Source organism: Cuculus canorus, chromosome 10, assembly GCF_017976375.1.
Source record: "Cuculus canorus isolate bCucCan1 chromosome 10, bCucCan1.pri, whole genome shotgun sequence".
Classification (NCBI taxonomy): Eukaryota; Metazoa; Chordata; class Aves; order Cuculiformes; family Cuculidae; genus Cuculus; species Cuculus canorus.
Window position 1 is genome coordinate 9,432,245 of NC_071410.1, and position 18,760 is coordinate 9,451,004.

Below are 18,760 nucleotides of genomic sequence, written 5' to 3' on the forward strand. Positions count from 1 at the left end.
CCCACAGGGCAAACAATGAGTTTCTGGGAAAATCGGGTCCACAAGCACATTTTCCTGATAAAGGCTAGGATTAATTCTTAGCCTGGCAGTGATGTAATGTGCCGAGACTACTGAATAGTGCACATGTGGCTCGTTCACACCTGACACCCATCACTGCCAGGCTGGAAAGCTGGCACAGCCCCCCTGATGTGCCCAAGTGCACCCTGCTCTTGAGTCCATATTCAGAGGCTCTGTGGTTCCCGTCAGCCTTTCTAGAGGGGTGTAGTTTAATCAAATCTAACGCAAGCACATTCAGAGAGTGTGAAATCAGTAAATGCTCTAGCAGCCAACAGAAAGCAGCCATGCAACCTTCTCCATGACCAGCCTTCATGATGAAAGCTACCAGAAACAGAAGCTGATGGCATTTTTTGTGCTGTGTTCATCTGTGCTGGACTGAGCAGCCTGAGCAATACATGCGGCAACATTTCAGCAGATCACCGGCTAAAGGCTCCATTAACCCACAACAGATGAAGTAGCTGGCTGCTTAATAGCAAGAGGTTAAGAGGAGCAAATAAGCATGCTTACAAATGTGAAACATTTATTGTTCTCTGGTGTTTCCTCCCAAAGGCGACATATGGACAGGATCTTCTTGTCAATGGAAAGGAACACAGGAAAGGTAATAAATAATACCTCTGCCTACAACAAGAAGCAAACTGAAGCCAGAGCTGGGTGATATACAGGCAGTGCAGAGTGAAGAAATAACAAGAAAGAGGGAGGTGGTAAAAATTTAAATAGTAACAGTTCTGCCTCTGTATCTGACAGCAGAAATTAGTCTTCAGAGTCCCATAAACTGATACTCCACAATGTGGATTGTAGTTGAGCTCAAATTAGTCATAAGGACCTGGCACAAAACTGCCAGGCCCTACCCACAGCAGGTAAAAAAGGTGCCATCCAAACTCTATCTTACATCTGGTGTTGATTTACTCTGGGGGAAAAATCTTTGCAACAGCAAACACTTTGCTACGTCACCTGGAGCTTGGCAGTACAGGAAGCAAGATTAGAGATCTATGGCAAAGGGTCCTCTGCAATCCTCCAAGACAAGGCTTCCCATGTGCAAGTGTACCCAAGCAATGCCAAAGTGATGGGTTAGAAGCCTCTGTCACACAGCTAATATATGAGCTGGCACATCCTGGGAGCTCAGGCATAGCTGTCTTCATCGCTATCAGAGATGGACGCACTGAGCTTCTTCCTTGGAAGAAGGTGCTTGCTGACCACAGAAACCAGCTCCTGTTTCCCATAGGCTCCAGAAAACTGCCCAGCTCACAGCCCACGCCTGCAAACCCCAGACAGAGCAGGACACCCTGCGGAATGTGACCTTCATGTCCATAAATGAAGTTAATGAAGCTTTGCCGATAGCCCAGGAGGGAGACTTGTGCTTTCATTACAGCCAATATTAATACCCAGTTCACCTGTCCTCCTTTGGGTAACAGATGGCAGTGCAGATAAGATAGGTATAAAAATATTACAGAGGCTGGGTGACAGTTATGGTTGGTTGAACTTAAGCATCATTGCCCCCCAATACTTGCTCTGACTTTGGCCCTTACACATTGCACACAGCAAAGCCCATAGCCTGGGCTGGGGTTTGGGGTGGCTACGCACTCTCACAGAGGCTGGAGAAATTATTCCAATCGTTCCGCCAGACAAATACAGTGGGAATCACTGACATGAGGAGCTGCCTGCAATCCTGTCTTGCAGGGCACAGGATCCCCAAGGATGCAATTCAGATGATAATTGGGCTGCACTACTAGCAAGCCCTGCCAGCTCCTCTCTCACCCAATATTCTGAAATATATTTCTAGCTGTCCCATCCTGCTTGCCATGATAATGCTGCAAATGTAGCAGCTGCTGTTGCCTGCTAAGAGGCCTGCTAAGGAAGATAAAGACTGTCCTGAGGGAGAGAAAAGAGCTTCCATATAGATGGTTTACAATGAGTGCCATGGAATTTTTTAGGAGGACTTCACAATGCAAGCCAAGGTTTTACCAAAATCTGAATTTTTATGGGTCCAGTTCCTGTTATAGCCTTTCTAAATTTGTCCATGCAGCTGCAGCACACGTAGAAAAAGCTCAGTCTCTGATAAAGTGCTTCACCATCTGCCCAAATAAGCAATGACAGGTCAAAGACTAAACACTCTTATAATTCAATCTACTAGAAGAAAGACAGATCCTGCAGATGTTAGAAGTGATACAAATCTACTTTCCAGAGGAGTGAAGCGCACTCTGTAGCACTTCTTGCTCTACCCAACTTTAGGTTGAGAGATTGTTCAGAAGTCAAATTCAACTCAAAGTAATTCTTTAATTAATTAAAATAAACCTCCTAAGTTACTCCCTGACTTGCTTCCTTGAGTTTATCAATTTATTTATGGATTTTCCCCTTAGTTACAAGCCTTGAATCCAAAGTCCATTCATTGTCTCAAAAAGAGAAGCTTGACAGAAAAAAACCTTGACCAGGAAACTTTTCACTGGCTCCCTTCTAGACCAGAACCTCACCAGCAGTGCTGTCTGTGTGTCTTGTTTTACATAGTGTGGCAGCAGCTCTTCATGGAAGAGTTGGAGATGATCCTTCTCCAGTTTTATGGGCTGCTCATTTTTGATCTTTCTCTTATTCAATCTGATGAGGACTAAAACTTCAAGGGGGTTTAGAAAGGAGTGCATGATGAAGCCACTTCAGTCAAATAAATGTTCCAAGACAACAGGAACAGTCAGTACAGGTGTTACCGGTGACACGTTATTTCATTGGAAATCAAAATAAGTTTAAGCCCCAGGTGTCTCTGTCGAGGGTGGCTCTGCCCGCATAAACACCATGGTTTGACATCAGCTGTGCTTCCTCTACATTCCTGGTCCACCCAATATTCTTAATTCTCTTTCGATTGTTGCATGGTCTCTTGGAGAGGAAGACAACAAAAAAAATCAAATACCCCAAAGGCTAAGCCTTTAATTTTTTCCCCTTTTTGAATAATTTCTTATTTTGCATAGCTACTGAAAGACTGTGATTTGCCTTCCAGAAGAGCATGCAGCAGTTTTTTTCTATGAAATTAATTGAAAAAAATTAAAGACACAGAAAGAAATATGTAATTCATGTTAATTTCATGTGAAGTATTTATCTTAATGGAGAGCCCTGCACCAGCCATACACAACCTGCCTACTGACAAAGTCCTGGGAGTGCAGCTGCTCCTTGGGTGAACAAGTAGAAATTTATCAGTTAGACCAAAACAAAAAGCCAAATTGCTGTACCCAGCTCATATTGATGCCATTCTGCAAATACCAAATTTGATTGCTCATCTCAAAACAAAAGAATATGTAAAACTTGAGATTTTTAGACAAGACATCAATAAAAAGACATTTCAAAATAATGAGAGAATATCAATAGGCTAGAATAAATTAAAGTCCTGTGACAATTTTTAAAAACAATTCTGGCTTAATAAGAGTAGCAAGAAGATGACTCTGAAGTACTTCAAAGCACTGTGGTCTTTATTTCAAACTACTTTGCACTGCTCAGATAATGACACTTTCCCCACTAGCCTTCCAGTCTTGTGCAAATTCCAACATTAAAAATTTAACAAAAAAATAAAATAAACAAGATAAAAAGCCAAACCCAAGGTATAGATAATCTCAGATGAGATCTGAAATGGAATTCAGAAGAAATTAATTTGTATGGAGCAAAGCCAGCTTTCAATATAACAATCATAAGCTAAAGGCTCCTACTCATAGTGTTTTGGAAGAGGTCAATGTTAATGCAAGTGAACAAATTTAATCACTGCTGAGAAAACTCATGTACCATCACTCCCTCCTCTTGCCAGGTGTTGTCATTGCCTTCAGATCTGTGTGATAATTTCAGCTTATCAGCCTTTGACTCTCACTTGACCAAAAGCCATCAGTTTTCCACCAACATAAGATAAAGCTACATAGGGTACTAAAGTGATTTCCAAACATGATCAAGCAGAGTATCATCACAGGGTGCAATGTTTTCACAGACTGCGGGAAATCCTGAAAGTTAACTTTTAACTGCCTCAAAATATTTTACAATCACAGTCTCGTATTCAACAGGATACAGAGAATATCCAAGAGACTATTGAGTACTCTCCCTTTTCCCTTCGCTCTAAGCACAATTTAAACCCTGGGTAGCAGAAGAGAAACTTTTACATGAATACAGGGTACCATACACAGCTTTCTGTCCCAACAGCAACACAGATATGCCACAACTTAACCCCATTTGTCGCATTAGGTAAAGAGACAGTTGTTCATGTGGAGAAAACTCAGCAGCAAGATACTCGATATCTGAATTAAAGTTTTCTTTGCATTTAATAGACTGGAAAGAGGGTGAACAATGAGGTAGTGTGTTTTTAGATTTGACAATTGTTTAGGTTAGCTGAGGTTACAAGAAAGCTGTGGGGACTTCAAAAGAGAATAAATGCAGCTGGATGAGCAAAAAGTGTGGCAGCCAATTGATTTTACCAATGATAAAAGAAAACAAACTAGTACATGCTGTTAAATATAAATTTAGTTGCACACTTTCCAGGTACAAGGTGTCACTGGAGAACAAAAAAGCACCCCATGTCTAAGTGTATGACACAGCAGACAGACTAGGTGTTCCCATTCACTCATGCTGTAGCAAAAGTCTAAATTGTATTGGTAACTCAGTACAAACAGAATGGTCATGAATTAAAAATAACTTCTGAAAATAATGAAACTGCCATCTGGAACATGGTGTCATCAGGATGTAGTTAAGGCCATGACTTGTCAGGATTTTTAAGATGACTGACCATTTCTAGCTATCTAAATATCATATCCCAAAGTGCTAATCAAAACCAAACCTTGAGACATACACACAATAGGAGATAATTCTCACAATACAGGGCACAAGTTAAACAACAGCCAATATAGTCTAGGAGGAAATCCCTCCCTTGAGGAGGCTTTTCTGTAACAGTCTGGCACAGGAAAATTCATTGCTTTGCTCAGGCTCTAGTCAGAGAAAAAATATTACTCTAGTTGAACCTCTGGTCTGATTTGGTCTGGCAGTTATACTCTGGGATCATTCTCCAGGGCTTCCATTCATTAAGACCTTAGTCTATATTTTAGGTAACAGCAACCATTTATATTTCGTGATTTCTTTTCCTATTTTCATTGCAGCTTACGGTAGGCTGAGTGTCCCTGTAACTATGTGGTTTGATTTTTTTTTTTTTTTAGAGATTTTAAATAATTTGCACTCTCTTTTCATTGTCGTCTCTTCTGAAGGGAAGTGCACCTCATCAGCACCTCCTCTCATACCTGCAGCCACCCCCACAGCTCCTGGACCGTGTTCAGAGCAGCCTGCACACAGCAGAGCTGATCCCACTCTCTGAGCATCACCTGCATGAGATGTCAGTGCATGTACTCAGAATAACAGCATTTGCCCCAGGGGGTTAGAGAATTAGGGGGCATCCACATCTCTAAAAAGAATTTTCTTACAAAAGCACCTAAGCTGCTGCCAAAATACAATTTTCTCAGGGCAGAGGTGGATGTTTATAAGGCTCTGGGAGGCTGAGCTGGCAATGGTTCACACCATGGCTAGGCTTGCAGCCCACAGCTTTTACTCTCACCTCCGGGGTTCTGCTGCAGGCATTTGCCTTGTCTTCACTGCTTCACCAGCCCTGACTTTGCTTTCTCTTCTCTTTCAGCTGCTCTTCAAGGATCCTGATTATAAGCCATAAAAAACTTTTCTCTCTGCTCCTTCCCACCATCCCAGCTCACTGATTAGATGCAACAAATGTTCAGGACCCAGTACTGCTCCGTACTGACTCCTCTTGAGTGAAGGACTTGTACCCCTGGCATCATTTATAAGGGCATTATTTTAACAGGGTGAGATTTCACCTTTTTTCCTGACAGTAATCATGTTAATACTTAATATCAATCATATAAATATTTAAAGCCTCACTACAGTATTGAGAGAAGCAATTAGAAAGTCTCCATATAGCCCTAAGAAGGTCCAAACGCTAAGCCTGTAAAATATTCATGTTAAAAAACTCCTTGAGCTTCCACTGTGCTAGGAGACACTGATGGTGCTCTCTGGGGATGAAGCCTTGGTGATACTGTGCTTGTTTTCACTCTTTTTCTCGACATGATGTTTCTGCTTTCCACTGCCACGCTGCCAGCCCTAGCTCCAGGCACCACTTTGCCCACTGGCCAGGCTGCAGGGGCTCCAAAATCCCATAACATCTAAAAAGTACATCTTACCCTGTCACCAGCAGACCTGAGCATGGAGCAGCAGTTACTGCTGGCAGTAACACAGACAGTTCGATCAGCTGGAAGAGGAAAGAGATCCCCCTCAGTCCTCGCCAAGGTGTACAAATGCCTATCCAGGAGCCCAGAAATAGCTGGATGCTGCTTCCCTGGCACAGGGAGGCACCCAGGGTAATAGAGCATGGAGAGAACAGCGACACAGCAGTGTGATAGGTGAGCAACTATCTACTGCCAGTTCATGGATTCGGGGTTTATCATTTTCCAGACCTTTGTAGGATTTTAAGCACAACTTGTTGCAGTAAAATAATGCAGGGTGATCTCACCAGTTTGCTATGTCAGTCATAAGCCAAAGACTAGATTAGATGGTAACTACCTAAAAACTAAGCCAGAAGTTTGTCAGAAGGGAAAGGCCATTAATTAATCCAGGTGGACTGACAGTCACTTACACAGACACATGACTGCAGTCATTTAACTCACAGCCATGAATACGTTAAAAGACTTAAGGAAACTCCAGTATAAAAAGCATTACTTCTTAATTTATCTTTTTCTTCTTTTCTTTTTTTTTTTTCCTTGAGAATGAAGAGCCAAAACCATCTGGTTTTAACTCCTTGTATCCTTTCAACACAGCATTTGGGTGCAGGTACCTGTAGCTGGTTGGCAGCAGTAAATACTAACCTCTACCTTGAGAGTCACTACTAGAAATCAGCAGGGAAACAATTAAAAAGTAATGACAGAGCAGATGGCCCCAGCTGCTGAAAGAGCACATTGCTCCATGCTGCAGCTCCAGAAAATACCCGGCATCATCAAGGTATGCAGCATGCGCTGGCACTGCTGAGATCTGCATTACAAACACCCGAGGCACCCTCCATCTGTCCTTTCAGGTATTGACTGCGCCCAAAAACTTACTCAGCAATATCTTGTCCTTGTCTCGCCTGATCAGGCCTCTCTGCAAGATGTTCACTGGTAGCAAGTGCCACCCTAGAAAGGCAAAGCGGGGTCAGGCAAAACAAGACTGCAGAACAGGCTGTTCGACTGACATCTCTTTCTGCTCCACCCTTCTTTCCACCACAGGGGGAATAAACAGAAAAGTTCTGCTGCGAGTGCTCAGCACATCTCTGTCACCACTTAATAATGATGATAATTATCAATAATAACAATAATCTGGGTATAAAGCTGCTCCAGCAGTTGGGACTAATGGATGCAGAATCTAATACCAGCCTTCCTGGAAGCTGCAGTTGGCTGCCAGCATTGCAGTGGTTTTTGAAATTCCGAAAAGAGAGAAGCCTGGGCACCTGGATTTGCAGATAAGTGTGCTGGCCCCTTGTTGGCAACACTCTGGTGACTTGTTAGCGACTGTGAAGCCATTTCATTAGAACGAAGGAAGCTTAATACCTTCCGTAATTTCCACTCAGATCAGCTGATGAGACTGTCTTGCATTCCTTCACTACTCCTAGACTGAAAGCAGCCCTCTCTTTCTTGCCCATAAACACTAGACATGATGCAAACCCATTACCCACTACTTGTCCCTAAAATGGTCCATGGAGAGAAGGCAATCTCTGTGTGTTCTGAGCTCCGTTACATACAGAATACCTGACACTCTGTCACACCAGTATTTTTGCTTTGGAGAATCAGAAGTTTCTGATGTGTTAATATCTCACTTACTCTCTCTAATACACACTTAGTAATTAGCATACTCATTTGTTTAGTTCCTCAGGAACTGCATGTCATGGAAAACATTCTAAGTTGTCAAATGCAAGTCATCAATTACTCCAAGACATTTAAGAAAGAAAGACTTATTGATTAATTGATAAATGTATCAGAGTGCTGACTAATTGGTGAAAAATCAGCATGATGCATCCTGCCATCCCTTCTTTTGTAATAAGATTCTTGAATAAACTGACAACTTGATTTTTCCTTCTTCTATTCAATTTTCTGGTTTTGCTTCAAGTGAAATCTACTTCACCTCATTAGTTGAAAAGGAAGGAAATGAACCTACTCTGCAAACTGGAATTTATCACTGGGGCTGAGAGCACTGATGTGGAAACTTAAAAGCAACTTCATCGTTCTTCTCTTTATCATATGTATTTTTTAAGGCTCCTTTCTTATTACATGAACTAAAAGATACTTCTACAAATCTGGCAGAGATATGCTGCTTACATTTCCCATACAGCAAATGGCAGATTTTATAACAGCACAGTGTCATCGTACGTAGACTACATAGAATGTCCAGGGTAAAATATACAGAGTAAAAATTACTTAACATTCACAATTACATTTCCAAGTAGTAACACTCTCCCTGATCGGTCCATGACCATGAACCCCTGTTACTCTCCAAGGAATTCTCCTGAGGTATGGAAATTTGCCCCCTTAGTCACTGATACAGGTTTGTGTCGAACAAGATATAAAACCTACTAAAGCATTTGTATATGTGTGTGGATTTCATGACCTCTGTCTCTTAGAAAACAAGATAAGATCCACTGCCTTACTGACCACAGCGGCACCCGGAGTGCTTGTTGTAAGAAGAACGATTTTTCCAAAAACTATTGTTCAAAGGAAACTAAGGTAAGAAACTCAATGTTACACAAAAGGCCAGACTCTGTCCTCAAAATTAGCGTGTGGAATGGTGCAGAGATGCTACTTATCACACCAGATAAAAGAGACTCAGGAATAAGTGATGAATTTCTGGAGTCTGTTAGCTGTAATAACAGCATTTATTAATATTGCATCTCTGCCAAGAGCCTTTACAGTTGCTGTCTCATGTTGTCATAAGAACTGGTCCACCATGTTGAGTACAATATACAAGATATCTGCCTCCCCTCCTTGCTAAAGTTAGGAGTAGAACTCTGAGAAGCTTGATGACTACAGCACATGTGAAGCTGAGGAAGACATGCCTGTATTTGGTCCAAGTGGTATGTAGTGATGAGCGACAGGTTTAACCTTCCTTTCCTCTGTGTTCTTTCATGTGTGTTTTATTTACATGAACCACCAAATGCTGAGGTTGCTGATGTGCCTTATTTGTCTTCTATCCCAAATTATTTTTCTAGATGCCCGTATCTTATGGTAGATTTAAAGAAGGGCAAAACCCTTGACACGATCTCAGTCTTTCTTTTTCCTTTGATTCTCTCTCAGACATACCTCGTCAATCCACACCCTTTAGCTTCTGGATATCAAACCAAGTGTTTATTTTCAGGATGAGCCAGCAAATAATCTCTCTACAGAGGGGATGGACTTCACCTGCTCCCTCTGGCAGCCTCCTCTCCTTGCTGTTGGAGTGGCACAGCCATGGCTCCTTACATCCACAATTAGTACTTTTAATAATATAGAAAAGTGATTTCACAGAAGTCCTTTTCAAATCAGCTCACAAGTTCCTCTGAGGCTCCATTTTCCACCAAATGAAGCTTTTCCCCCTCCTTTCGCAAAGCCTGCAGGCAACACACCTATTTTGGTCCAGCCCACCAAAGGCTACCCAGCTGGCCCCAAGGGAGTGGTGCCAGCACTCAGCGCAGCTCCAGCTGCCTCCTGGCTCCCCTGAAATAACAGCAGCTATTCTCATTTCTCATGTATTTCCATAAATTTTCCATGCCCATTCTGAAATTACAACTTTTTGCTAGAAAAATCTGTTTAGTGATGTTTGCAAGTGAAGAAGTGTTTGGGCCATCAACAGCTAATCCTGATGCTCTGGTGGAAAAGAGGAATAATTACAACTCCTCTTCTGCCTGTAAATATGCAGCATGGTTTATATCTTTAAACAACCTTAAGTAATCATTTTCTAGGCAGAACAGAAAATCTATTTCTATTAGTTTTCAAAGGCTCAAAAAGGATGTATGTAGGAAGATCACTTCCATAAATTCACCTTTTTAGACTCACAGGGTAACCCAGAATTTATGCAAGTGCAGGTCAATCAAATAACCCAGTATTTATATGCTCCCTTTTTCAAGCTCCAGGGAACTGGAGTAAAATGCTAAAAATAAAACACACGTGTCGTAATAAGCACAAGATTTAGAGGTGGAACTATTCTGACAGCCCAAAATAAAAAGCTTTATTCATAAGATCTCAATGGCTAGGTCTGTACCTAAATCACATATTGATTTAACTCACTGTAGACAAGTTATATAAGCTTTAGAATTATGTATGCTTGATCAATGTGTTTTAGAAATGAATCTCTCTCTGACTTAATCATTTAGGCAAGGGAAGAAGTCATATAAATATCTCTGTATTTCACTTTATAGGACAGTAAACCAATTTCTAATCAAATCTGTATGTAAACAGCATTTTTTTCCCCAAGAAATATCAACATTAAAACACTTTTCAAAGAAAAACTGAAAACAGACATCAAAAATGATTAAGTGTTATCTATTAAAGACATATTATATTGATGCACGAGTACACAAACATGATGATCAGAGATACAGAGGCAAATGCAATATCCCTTTGTAATATACAGGAATGGCGTGTCCAAGCACCACATTGAAAAAAAAAAAAAAAGTTGGACTCAGAATCTCAGATAGATGAGAAAGTTGGATGTGTTTGAGATTTTACTCCTTTGAAATGCTAACAGTGATTCTACACTTAAACGTTGGAACAACGCCCCACTTCAGCGCAAGGATGCTGACCCCAGTATAGTAGGGGAGCCATAAATGCTTACATCTATGCATGCAAACTTCTAAGTGTTTTAAAATGGAGGGTACTTTCTCAGGTTAGAGATAGGGAAACTGAGGCACAGAAAGGCAAAATGACCCCCTGAAAGGCACAAGGCAAGCTCAAGTATAAATGCCAAGAGTGAAAGGTTTTGCTTAAATGTCAACCTACTCATGCAAACCTCATTTCTTAACCATATTATTGGTCCAATCCTGCTGACATCAGAGGAAGATCAAGGACTCATTCTGACCTGGCTTAGAGGTAGGTCAGTCCCAAACACACTCCTCAGCTTTTCCCTAAGTTCGTGTCCTGGCTAATTTTGAGGCACTCCAACAAATAGGTGAAAAGCTGTCTCACTATTGCAGTTTCTCTGGGTGACCTCAGCAACAGCTCTCTCCCCCCACCCCAAAATGCCAACACCATTCATGGGTCATTCTCAGCCACATGGAAACAAGCTCTGCTCCCAGCATAACATCACCCTCATGCAGTGGAGCATGAACTTCTGCACAGACTCATGGCCAAGTCCACATTGATGCTCCCTAAGTTAACACATGAAGAATTAGGCAAAACGGATCGCTGCAGCCTCAGGGGATTCCCTGCAAAAGCATATAGTTAAACAAGGAAGGAAGCCACTTACCGTACAGGACTGCAATGAGCGACACCGGCATGACCAGGATACCCACCAGCATGTCTGCCACGGCCAAGGACATCAGGAAGAAGTTTGTGGCATTCTGCAACTTCTTCTCCAAGGACACAGCCATAATTACCAATATGTTCCCCCCAATGGTCAGCAGGATGACAACCAAGATCAGAAGGGCTGGCCAGTTCTTCTCCCTCATGGACATCCGAGAGACTTCGCCCTTCTCTGAGGCATTAGGAGGATCAGATGTAGGCAAACTCTGATTCAGAGTCAAATTGCTGCTTAGGGACCAAGCCATCAGACCACCATGCAAGCTAAAATCCAGCGTAACAGACACTGTCGTTAAGCTGAGTAATATTCCAGTGCTACTTAAAGTGCTCATCGTCTGGGACTGGTTTTTCTGTCTCTTAACTGTGCCTCAGAGATGATCCCTTTTCCAAACTGCAGGTCCAAGGCAGATGCCGAACTTCACAAAACCTGAGCCAGAAAATCATTTGCTCTTCCATAGTGAAACAACTTTACAGAAGTTAGTGTGGAGCTCTTCTAGTTTCCTTAGATGTGGTGGAAGGTGACCACTGACCAGCAACCTCAAGGGAAAGGAGACTTTGCAATCTCCAGCTGGTTTCCAGTTCCACCATTCTGAAAAGGAAAGAAAAAGTATATTCTTCACTGAAATCATAGTATACACTCCACCTTCTTTATCCCCATGCAAATGACATTCTTATTCTCTTCCTTCCTGCTGTTTAGGATGCTCTTCAGACTGCCAGTAATTTATCTTATGGGTACAGACTATGCCTACCATCATGGGGGAGACAATAACATCAGTGTGCTCTGGCTGGTTAAAAGCTGATTATCACTAATTAAATGTTTTGTGAAACCTGCAAAAGCAAGTCTGAAGAGCAAAATATGTTTCAATTGATAGCCACTTCACAGATGCTCTGCCGCTGTGTAAAATAGTAATCGCACAAAATTCCAACCAATCCAGAAAGTGCAGCCAAAGCACAGTGTAAACTATCTCCTTAAATGGAAGTGTATATATTTTGTATATTCTAAAATAAAGCACAGTTGTAAAACCCCTCAGATGTTAACGATTAACCCTCCTATTATAATAAAGACAGCAGTTTTTATTGGGAAATAAATGGTGGATAAAGTACAATATATATTAGGCAACATTATACGATGCTGTATTGTCAACCTCTTCAAAGAAATAAATAACAGAGACTAAAGAGATCACTGGGCCAGTAAGCCCAGTCCCACCAAGCTGCTGCCCAAGACTGCTGCTCAGCATGTGTGAGTTTCAGCATCCTCATCACATGCACAGTCAGTAGGATAGATTTCCTCAGGGTATCTCACAAGATTTATGCTTCTTCATAAATTAGTTGACACCGAGGGCAAGTCAGATTATATCCCCTGGCTGCCCATTTAATACAGGCCAGAAAGCATCACGCTCTGCCTCTGAAGGAGTCCATTAGCCTCATCATTGACCTAATTCAGCAAATTAAGCATACTCTTAACTTCAGGCACATGCCTACACCTGCTAAGGCTAAGGGCAGGTATTCCCAATCCTGGCTAAATCACAGTCTCAGGAACTCAATTGTCTTAAGTGCCAATCCCGTACTGATGAAAACAGCAGCTTTGCTTTGAATTTTCTCTGCATCAATCGGGATCCTAACAACCATGTACAGCATAGGACTAAAAGCACAGAAGGAAAGGAGTTAGAACAACAAACCCCCGATACATACACTGTATGGAAGTTGACTGGTAAGTGGAATAAAATCAATAGCGTGCAACCTAGGTCGAGCAAATCCTCAACATCTCATGTAGTTCACAGGAAGAAAAGCTGTTCTATTGCTGTTAATCAATAAACAAAAGCCAGATTTTAGCCCTTGTATACACTGTGGCACACATGCAACACAGCCACTTGCTGTCCAAGGATCAAAAACTGAATGTAATTCATAGGATTACACTAGATTTTATGTAACATAAGAAGCACTCAGAGTCCTATAATAAAATATTTAGCATTCATGGAGCTCTTGGAAACTTACTAATGGGCTCTATGCACAAAAACATTTCTTAAATGAGCAGTGTGTACAATGAACCAAGATTTGCTTCTGCATTATAGTTAATTACTCCCAAAGGGTCTCTAAACCTCATATTTAGGAGGAAGTTTTACATTATGTGCACAGAAAATAATTTTGCAGCTGCACATGCAGATGAATTAACAAGTAGTCACTGGACGACTTTTATTTCCAAGTTAGCCCATCTAAAAATCTCTAGAAAGTTTAAAAATACTTCTGAGTATTTTTTTTCAAAACACAGCTCTTACTTTAAAGCTATGAACAAAATTAACCATTTTTCCACATCACCTTTCCACAGCGAAGGAGATACTAGGCAGCTTTGCAGCACTTGAGCTTTGCTGGGTGGGACACCCCCAGTAAAGCCAGTGTGAATTTCTGTGTCTCCAGAAACTCACTCTCTTGAGTCTTGGTCACTCCTAATCATGCCACAATAATGCTTTGGCAGGATGAGCAGAAAGTTCATGCTCAAACATGAGGACACAGTCAGGCAGCAGGACACCCAGCACTGGTCTTACACCTTCCCCGGTCTGAGCTCTTGGAGGTTTTGGAGAAGGTGACACTACTACTGCTCTTACCACAGGTGTGAATGGGCATGATGCTCTTGTCATGAGCTAGTTAGAGCTGCCAAGGGAACGTGGGCAGGGAGATGCCTTAACTCTAGATCATAAAAAACCCAAAGGGACCAACTAACCTGCAATAGGAGATTTTCTGAATTAAATATGTCTAATTTTATAACTGCTCTGGACTGAATACTGAAGTGTTCAGTAGGGTCATTCTTCTCTTGCATTTCACAAATGTCTCTGTAATAACATGAATCACGTTGAATCAGAACATGGAGTTAAAAAAATCAGTAGGCAGAATTATCCCTTGCTTACTCATCTGTTTTATTATTAAAATTAAAATGTACATTTTATGGCTACTAACATACTGCAAAGCGTGCAGTTCTAGAATTATACTAGTCACCAAATACAATTTGATTTGAATGAATTTATCCTCAGGGGAAACATCAGTTTTGTCAGGAAGGTCGAAGAAAGAGATACTTCAAAATTCATTTGCTTGCTCTAAACAAGCAGTTTTCAAACCACCACTGAGACAGACTTTAAGAAAAATGCTTTTTTATACAAAGTAAATTCTGCAAATCTGGTACACAGTAACTTCTCAGCAAGAAATCTACATTTTCTAAAGTCTAACAGATTTCTCAATAATCCTCTCCCCACACTGCTGTCAGTAATTAAAATTGTACATGTTCTACACGCAAAAGTAAAATTATACTACGATACTGAGAAACTGAACTTTTTTAATTAGGACTATAAGGGTAAAAATTAATCTCAGACTCCAAATTCAATCTTTGCTATTAGAAAGAACTACGATTTCTTTTAAAACTTGGCCCATTCACCTGTCTATTACTTGGAGTGACTCATGAAGAGAACCATTACTATTTTTGCGCCCAAGTAGAACTAGGAAAAGAAAAAGAAATCACAAAGACACCTAAAATGTGTTTTCCAGGTGCAATTATGGAAATGCAATACCTGAAATAATAGCTACATATGTAGAAGAGACGTGTAGAAAAAAGTGATGACAGTGGCAGGAGTTCTGCCTCACCCTATAGCCCCCAAATTCCTGGTTTAGATGGAGTGAATAAAACATACTGAGTGAGTGTGCGATCTCCTCATCGAGATCATTGATAAAGATATTAAACAGAAACGGCACCAACACTAAGCCCTGGGGAACACTACCTGTGACTCGCTGCCAACTGGATTCAACTCTCTGGGCCCAGTCATCCAGCCAGTTTTTCACCCAGCAAAGTGTACGTCCATCCAGGCCATAAGCAGCCTGTTTCTCCAGGAGAATGTTGTGGGAAACAGTGGGAACAGCTTTACTAAAGTCTAGGTAGAGAACATCCACAGGCTTTCCCTCATCACCTTGTGGGTCACCTTGTCGGCATCGGGTTCTCTAGTGGCAGGGACGGCTTGGAGAGGACATCAGGATAACAAGGGTTCTCAAATGCAGTACAGGTTTTAGCCAAGATCATAATGGTTAAAAAAAAAATATCTCTTAATTGCCTTAAAGTCAATAAATCAATAGAGGAAGCATTTTGTACATTCATTTTGAAAAATCATACATGGGAATTTGACTACGGCAATGCTAAAGATTGGCCTCCACCGTCAAAACTAACCATCCTGTTGCTTTGATAATACTTTTATATTATTTTACATGGATTCTGGCTTGAAATTATCAGCCTTCTTTTTCACTGCATCCATCAGTCTCCATAAGGTAAAACTTTATGACTAATTCCCTCAGTTACAGTCTTCTAAGCATGTCACTGTACCAGAAAAATAATTCACATTTTATTCATAAATTCTGCATATATTTAAGAAATATCTCCATAATTTTAAATTAAAACCTGTGCCTACAACAGATCTTTCCAATAGCTAAATACAAAGCACACATACTGAATTTTGTGATCAATCATCAATTCTAGCTCAACCTACTACTGACAGTCCTCAGAATAATTTAAACATTCAGCAATGCCAAGTTCTTGTCTATGCCACTCTTGCTTTTTGATAGAGGTAAGTAATGAGTTCTTTGGGTGCTTTTTTTTTTTCCTTCAGTCTTTAAGTCCAGTTCAGAATAAACTGAAGCTAGAAAAACATATTTGTTTCTCTTCTATCAAGAACACATGAATTATTTAAAGCAAGAGTTTGGTATGGTGAAGTTTTCAGATATTCCAGAAGGTTAAACTGAAGAGAAACAAAAGCAGCAGTGGTTCATAAGTCTGTACTGTTGGGTTCACATGCCTTTGGGAGTGTTTACTACCATTACTCTCGCTAAAAGGAAAAAAAAAACCAAACAAACCAACCAACCTTTTCTGGAATAAACACGATTATTTTTTTCCTATGAATTAAATGCATTCGTCTTCAGTTGTTTTACTCTTCAAAGCTCAAAAGATATTCTCTTGGAGAAAATCAGCTGCCCGCTGAGAACTCAAGATGTTCTCCAACCCCCAGCCAGGATCCTGCCTCTCCTGGACAGACTGCAGAGCTCCTGTGCTCTTCTAAATCATTTAATAACCCTCTAGGGCTCAAAGCCTGGATGTTAACAACAAACATTCAAAATTCGGTAAGAAATAAAAAATCATCAACTTAACCTAGAAAAAGAACCTGAGTTGCAGGCAAGCCCAGAGAGGAGAACAGTATGTTATTTCACAATAAATCTTGCTGTAAGGAACCAAAGTACTTACACCATCAAAGCCAATGACTTCCAGCAATTCCCTTCTGCAAGAAAATCAAGTAACACCCAATGGCTTGTTAAAGGCATGAAGGCCATATGTAAGAGGGAAAAAGATTTTTTTCACTTAACTGTCAGCAGTATTCAATTTCCTGAGTTGCGTTCACATTTCATTGATAAGCAGATGAAAGACAACAAGTTGTTAAAGATCAAACATATTTTTAAATCAAAAATCTTTCCTTCAGCCTTGGTTTTGCTGGTAGACCTCCATAAGGGTAAAAATAAATCTGAGGTTGAATAAACAGAAATGCAAGAACTGTGATTTTTGACAGGGAAACAGTTGCAGATAGTTCACAACTATCTCAGCTAGACAGTCAGATGATGTAAATTGTCATGGCTCCATGAAGCCCTTCACAAACTGGCAAATAATTTTAAATTATATAATAGGATACACAGTTTAGGCTCAAGAAGGCAGATTTAAGGCTTCATTCATTCTTCACTCTAAACTCTGTATTTCCTGATACTTGCATGTTTACTAATCTATCTTTTTAATGCACCGCAAAATTCATTTTCATTTTTCTTTGGAACAGAAAATTGCTTTAAAGTACATCTCTTTATGACTCCCTTGCTAGGGCCCCTTAGGTTTTAGTGACAAATAAAATAATTTTTTTATATATACGGAATTTTAAGCGCTTGCAACTCATCTTTCTCCTCTTTGTAGGAAAGCACCCCTATTTTAAAATGGTGTGTGAGAATGCAGCAAGTCCAAAAGAGACCATCAAGGTGATTTGGGCTGAAGCTCATTAAATACTTGTTTTTGTTCAGCACCAGGTTTGTTTCAGCCCAGATAAAAAGCATTGAACAGGGATGTATTTGCTGTCCACAGCTACCTGCTGGTGCTTATGGAGGAAACAGTGAGACTCTTCTGAGAGCTGCACAGCAAAACGACAAGAAGCAACTGATAAAAGTGCCAGATCTAAGGAAATGATGTATAAAATAGGAAATAAATGGATAAAAGATATCACAGTGGGGGTGGACAGACAAGGGAATTGTGTCGCAGATAGACTGCTGCGTCTCCATCTTTGGAAATGCTCAAAACATAGCTGAGGATTACCCTCAGATGCTCAATCTAACTTTGAAGTTAATTCTGCCTTAAGTTTGGGCTTGGACTAGAAATCTCAAAGAGGTCCCTTCCACCTTAAATTATTCTACGATTGGATCAGAAATGTGCTTCTGAGCAAAGCTGTCCAACCTGGGAGTGTTTTTGAGCTTCTGTTCCTGGATACACACTCGCCATGCTTGTCCCTGCTGCTCAAGCTCAATTTAAGACCAGCAGATCTTGTCCCCTTTTGCTTCCCCAAAGCCAGAAACACACCTGTGTGCTTGGGTGGGAGAGCACAACTGCGAGGACCACAATCTGCTCAATGTGGAGACCAGGAACCTACAGCTGCACGAACACATGCCCCCATCAAACCGTGCAGATGTACACAGCAATGCCAAGTCCTCACCTCTGGCCAGCTGTTGAGGTCACAGGCATCTGAGCAACCTACAGTTCAAGTATATTCTGAAAATCAGCAACTGCAGAAAGCCTCAGTTCATTTTAGTCACTTGGTTGAATCAGGAAATTTTCCTGTCTTTCGAAAGCAATACATGCACTATCAACTCAGAGGGATGCTTCCACAATCATTTCAGTAGAAAAAAAAAAGGAAAATCAAAACCTAATGACTATTCTGCAGATACTTACTTCAAAATTAATTGAAGATGCAGTCCAGGGAAGTGCTTATGCCTATTTCTAAGTATTTAAATACTTTCCAGAGCCACTTTTGAACTAGCAACCATATTACTAGCACTTTGACTAGGGAATTTCTTTCCAAGGAATTATTCAACACTCCCTCTTCAGTTTTGCAAGAAATTCTGGAATT

The 18,760-nt window shown here is 40.8% G+C and overlaps 1 protein-coding gene across 8 annotated transcripts in view; it reads right to left on the minus strand.

Annotated features, from left to right (window-relative positions):
* Nucleotides 1–18,760, minus strand: part of HTR2C (5-hydroxytryptamine receptor 2C) — a 266,373-nt gene that overhangs the window by 34,446 nt on the left and 213,167 nt on the right. For all 8 annotated transcript variants that reach the window (XM_054076041.1, XM_054076039.1, XM_054076040.1 and 5 more), the window contains one exon: nt 11,530–12,171. In XM_054076041.1, coding sequence (XP_053932016.1) covers nt 11,530–11,914 — 385 coding nt within the window. In that variant the 5' untranslated portion in view covers nt 11,915–12,171. The remainder of the gene's footprint in view (nt 1–11,529; nt 12,172–18,760) is intronic.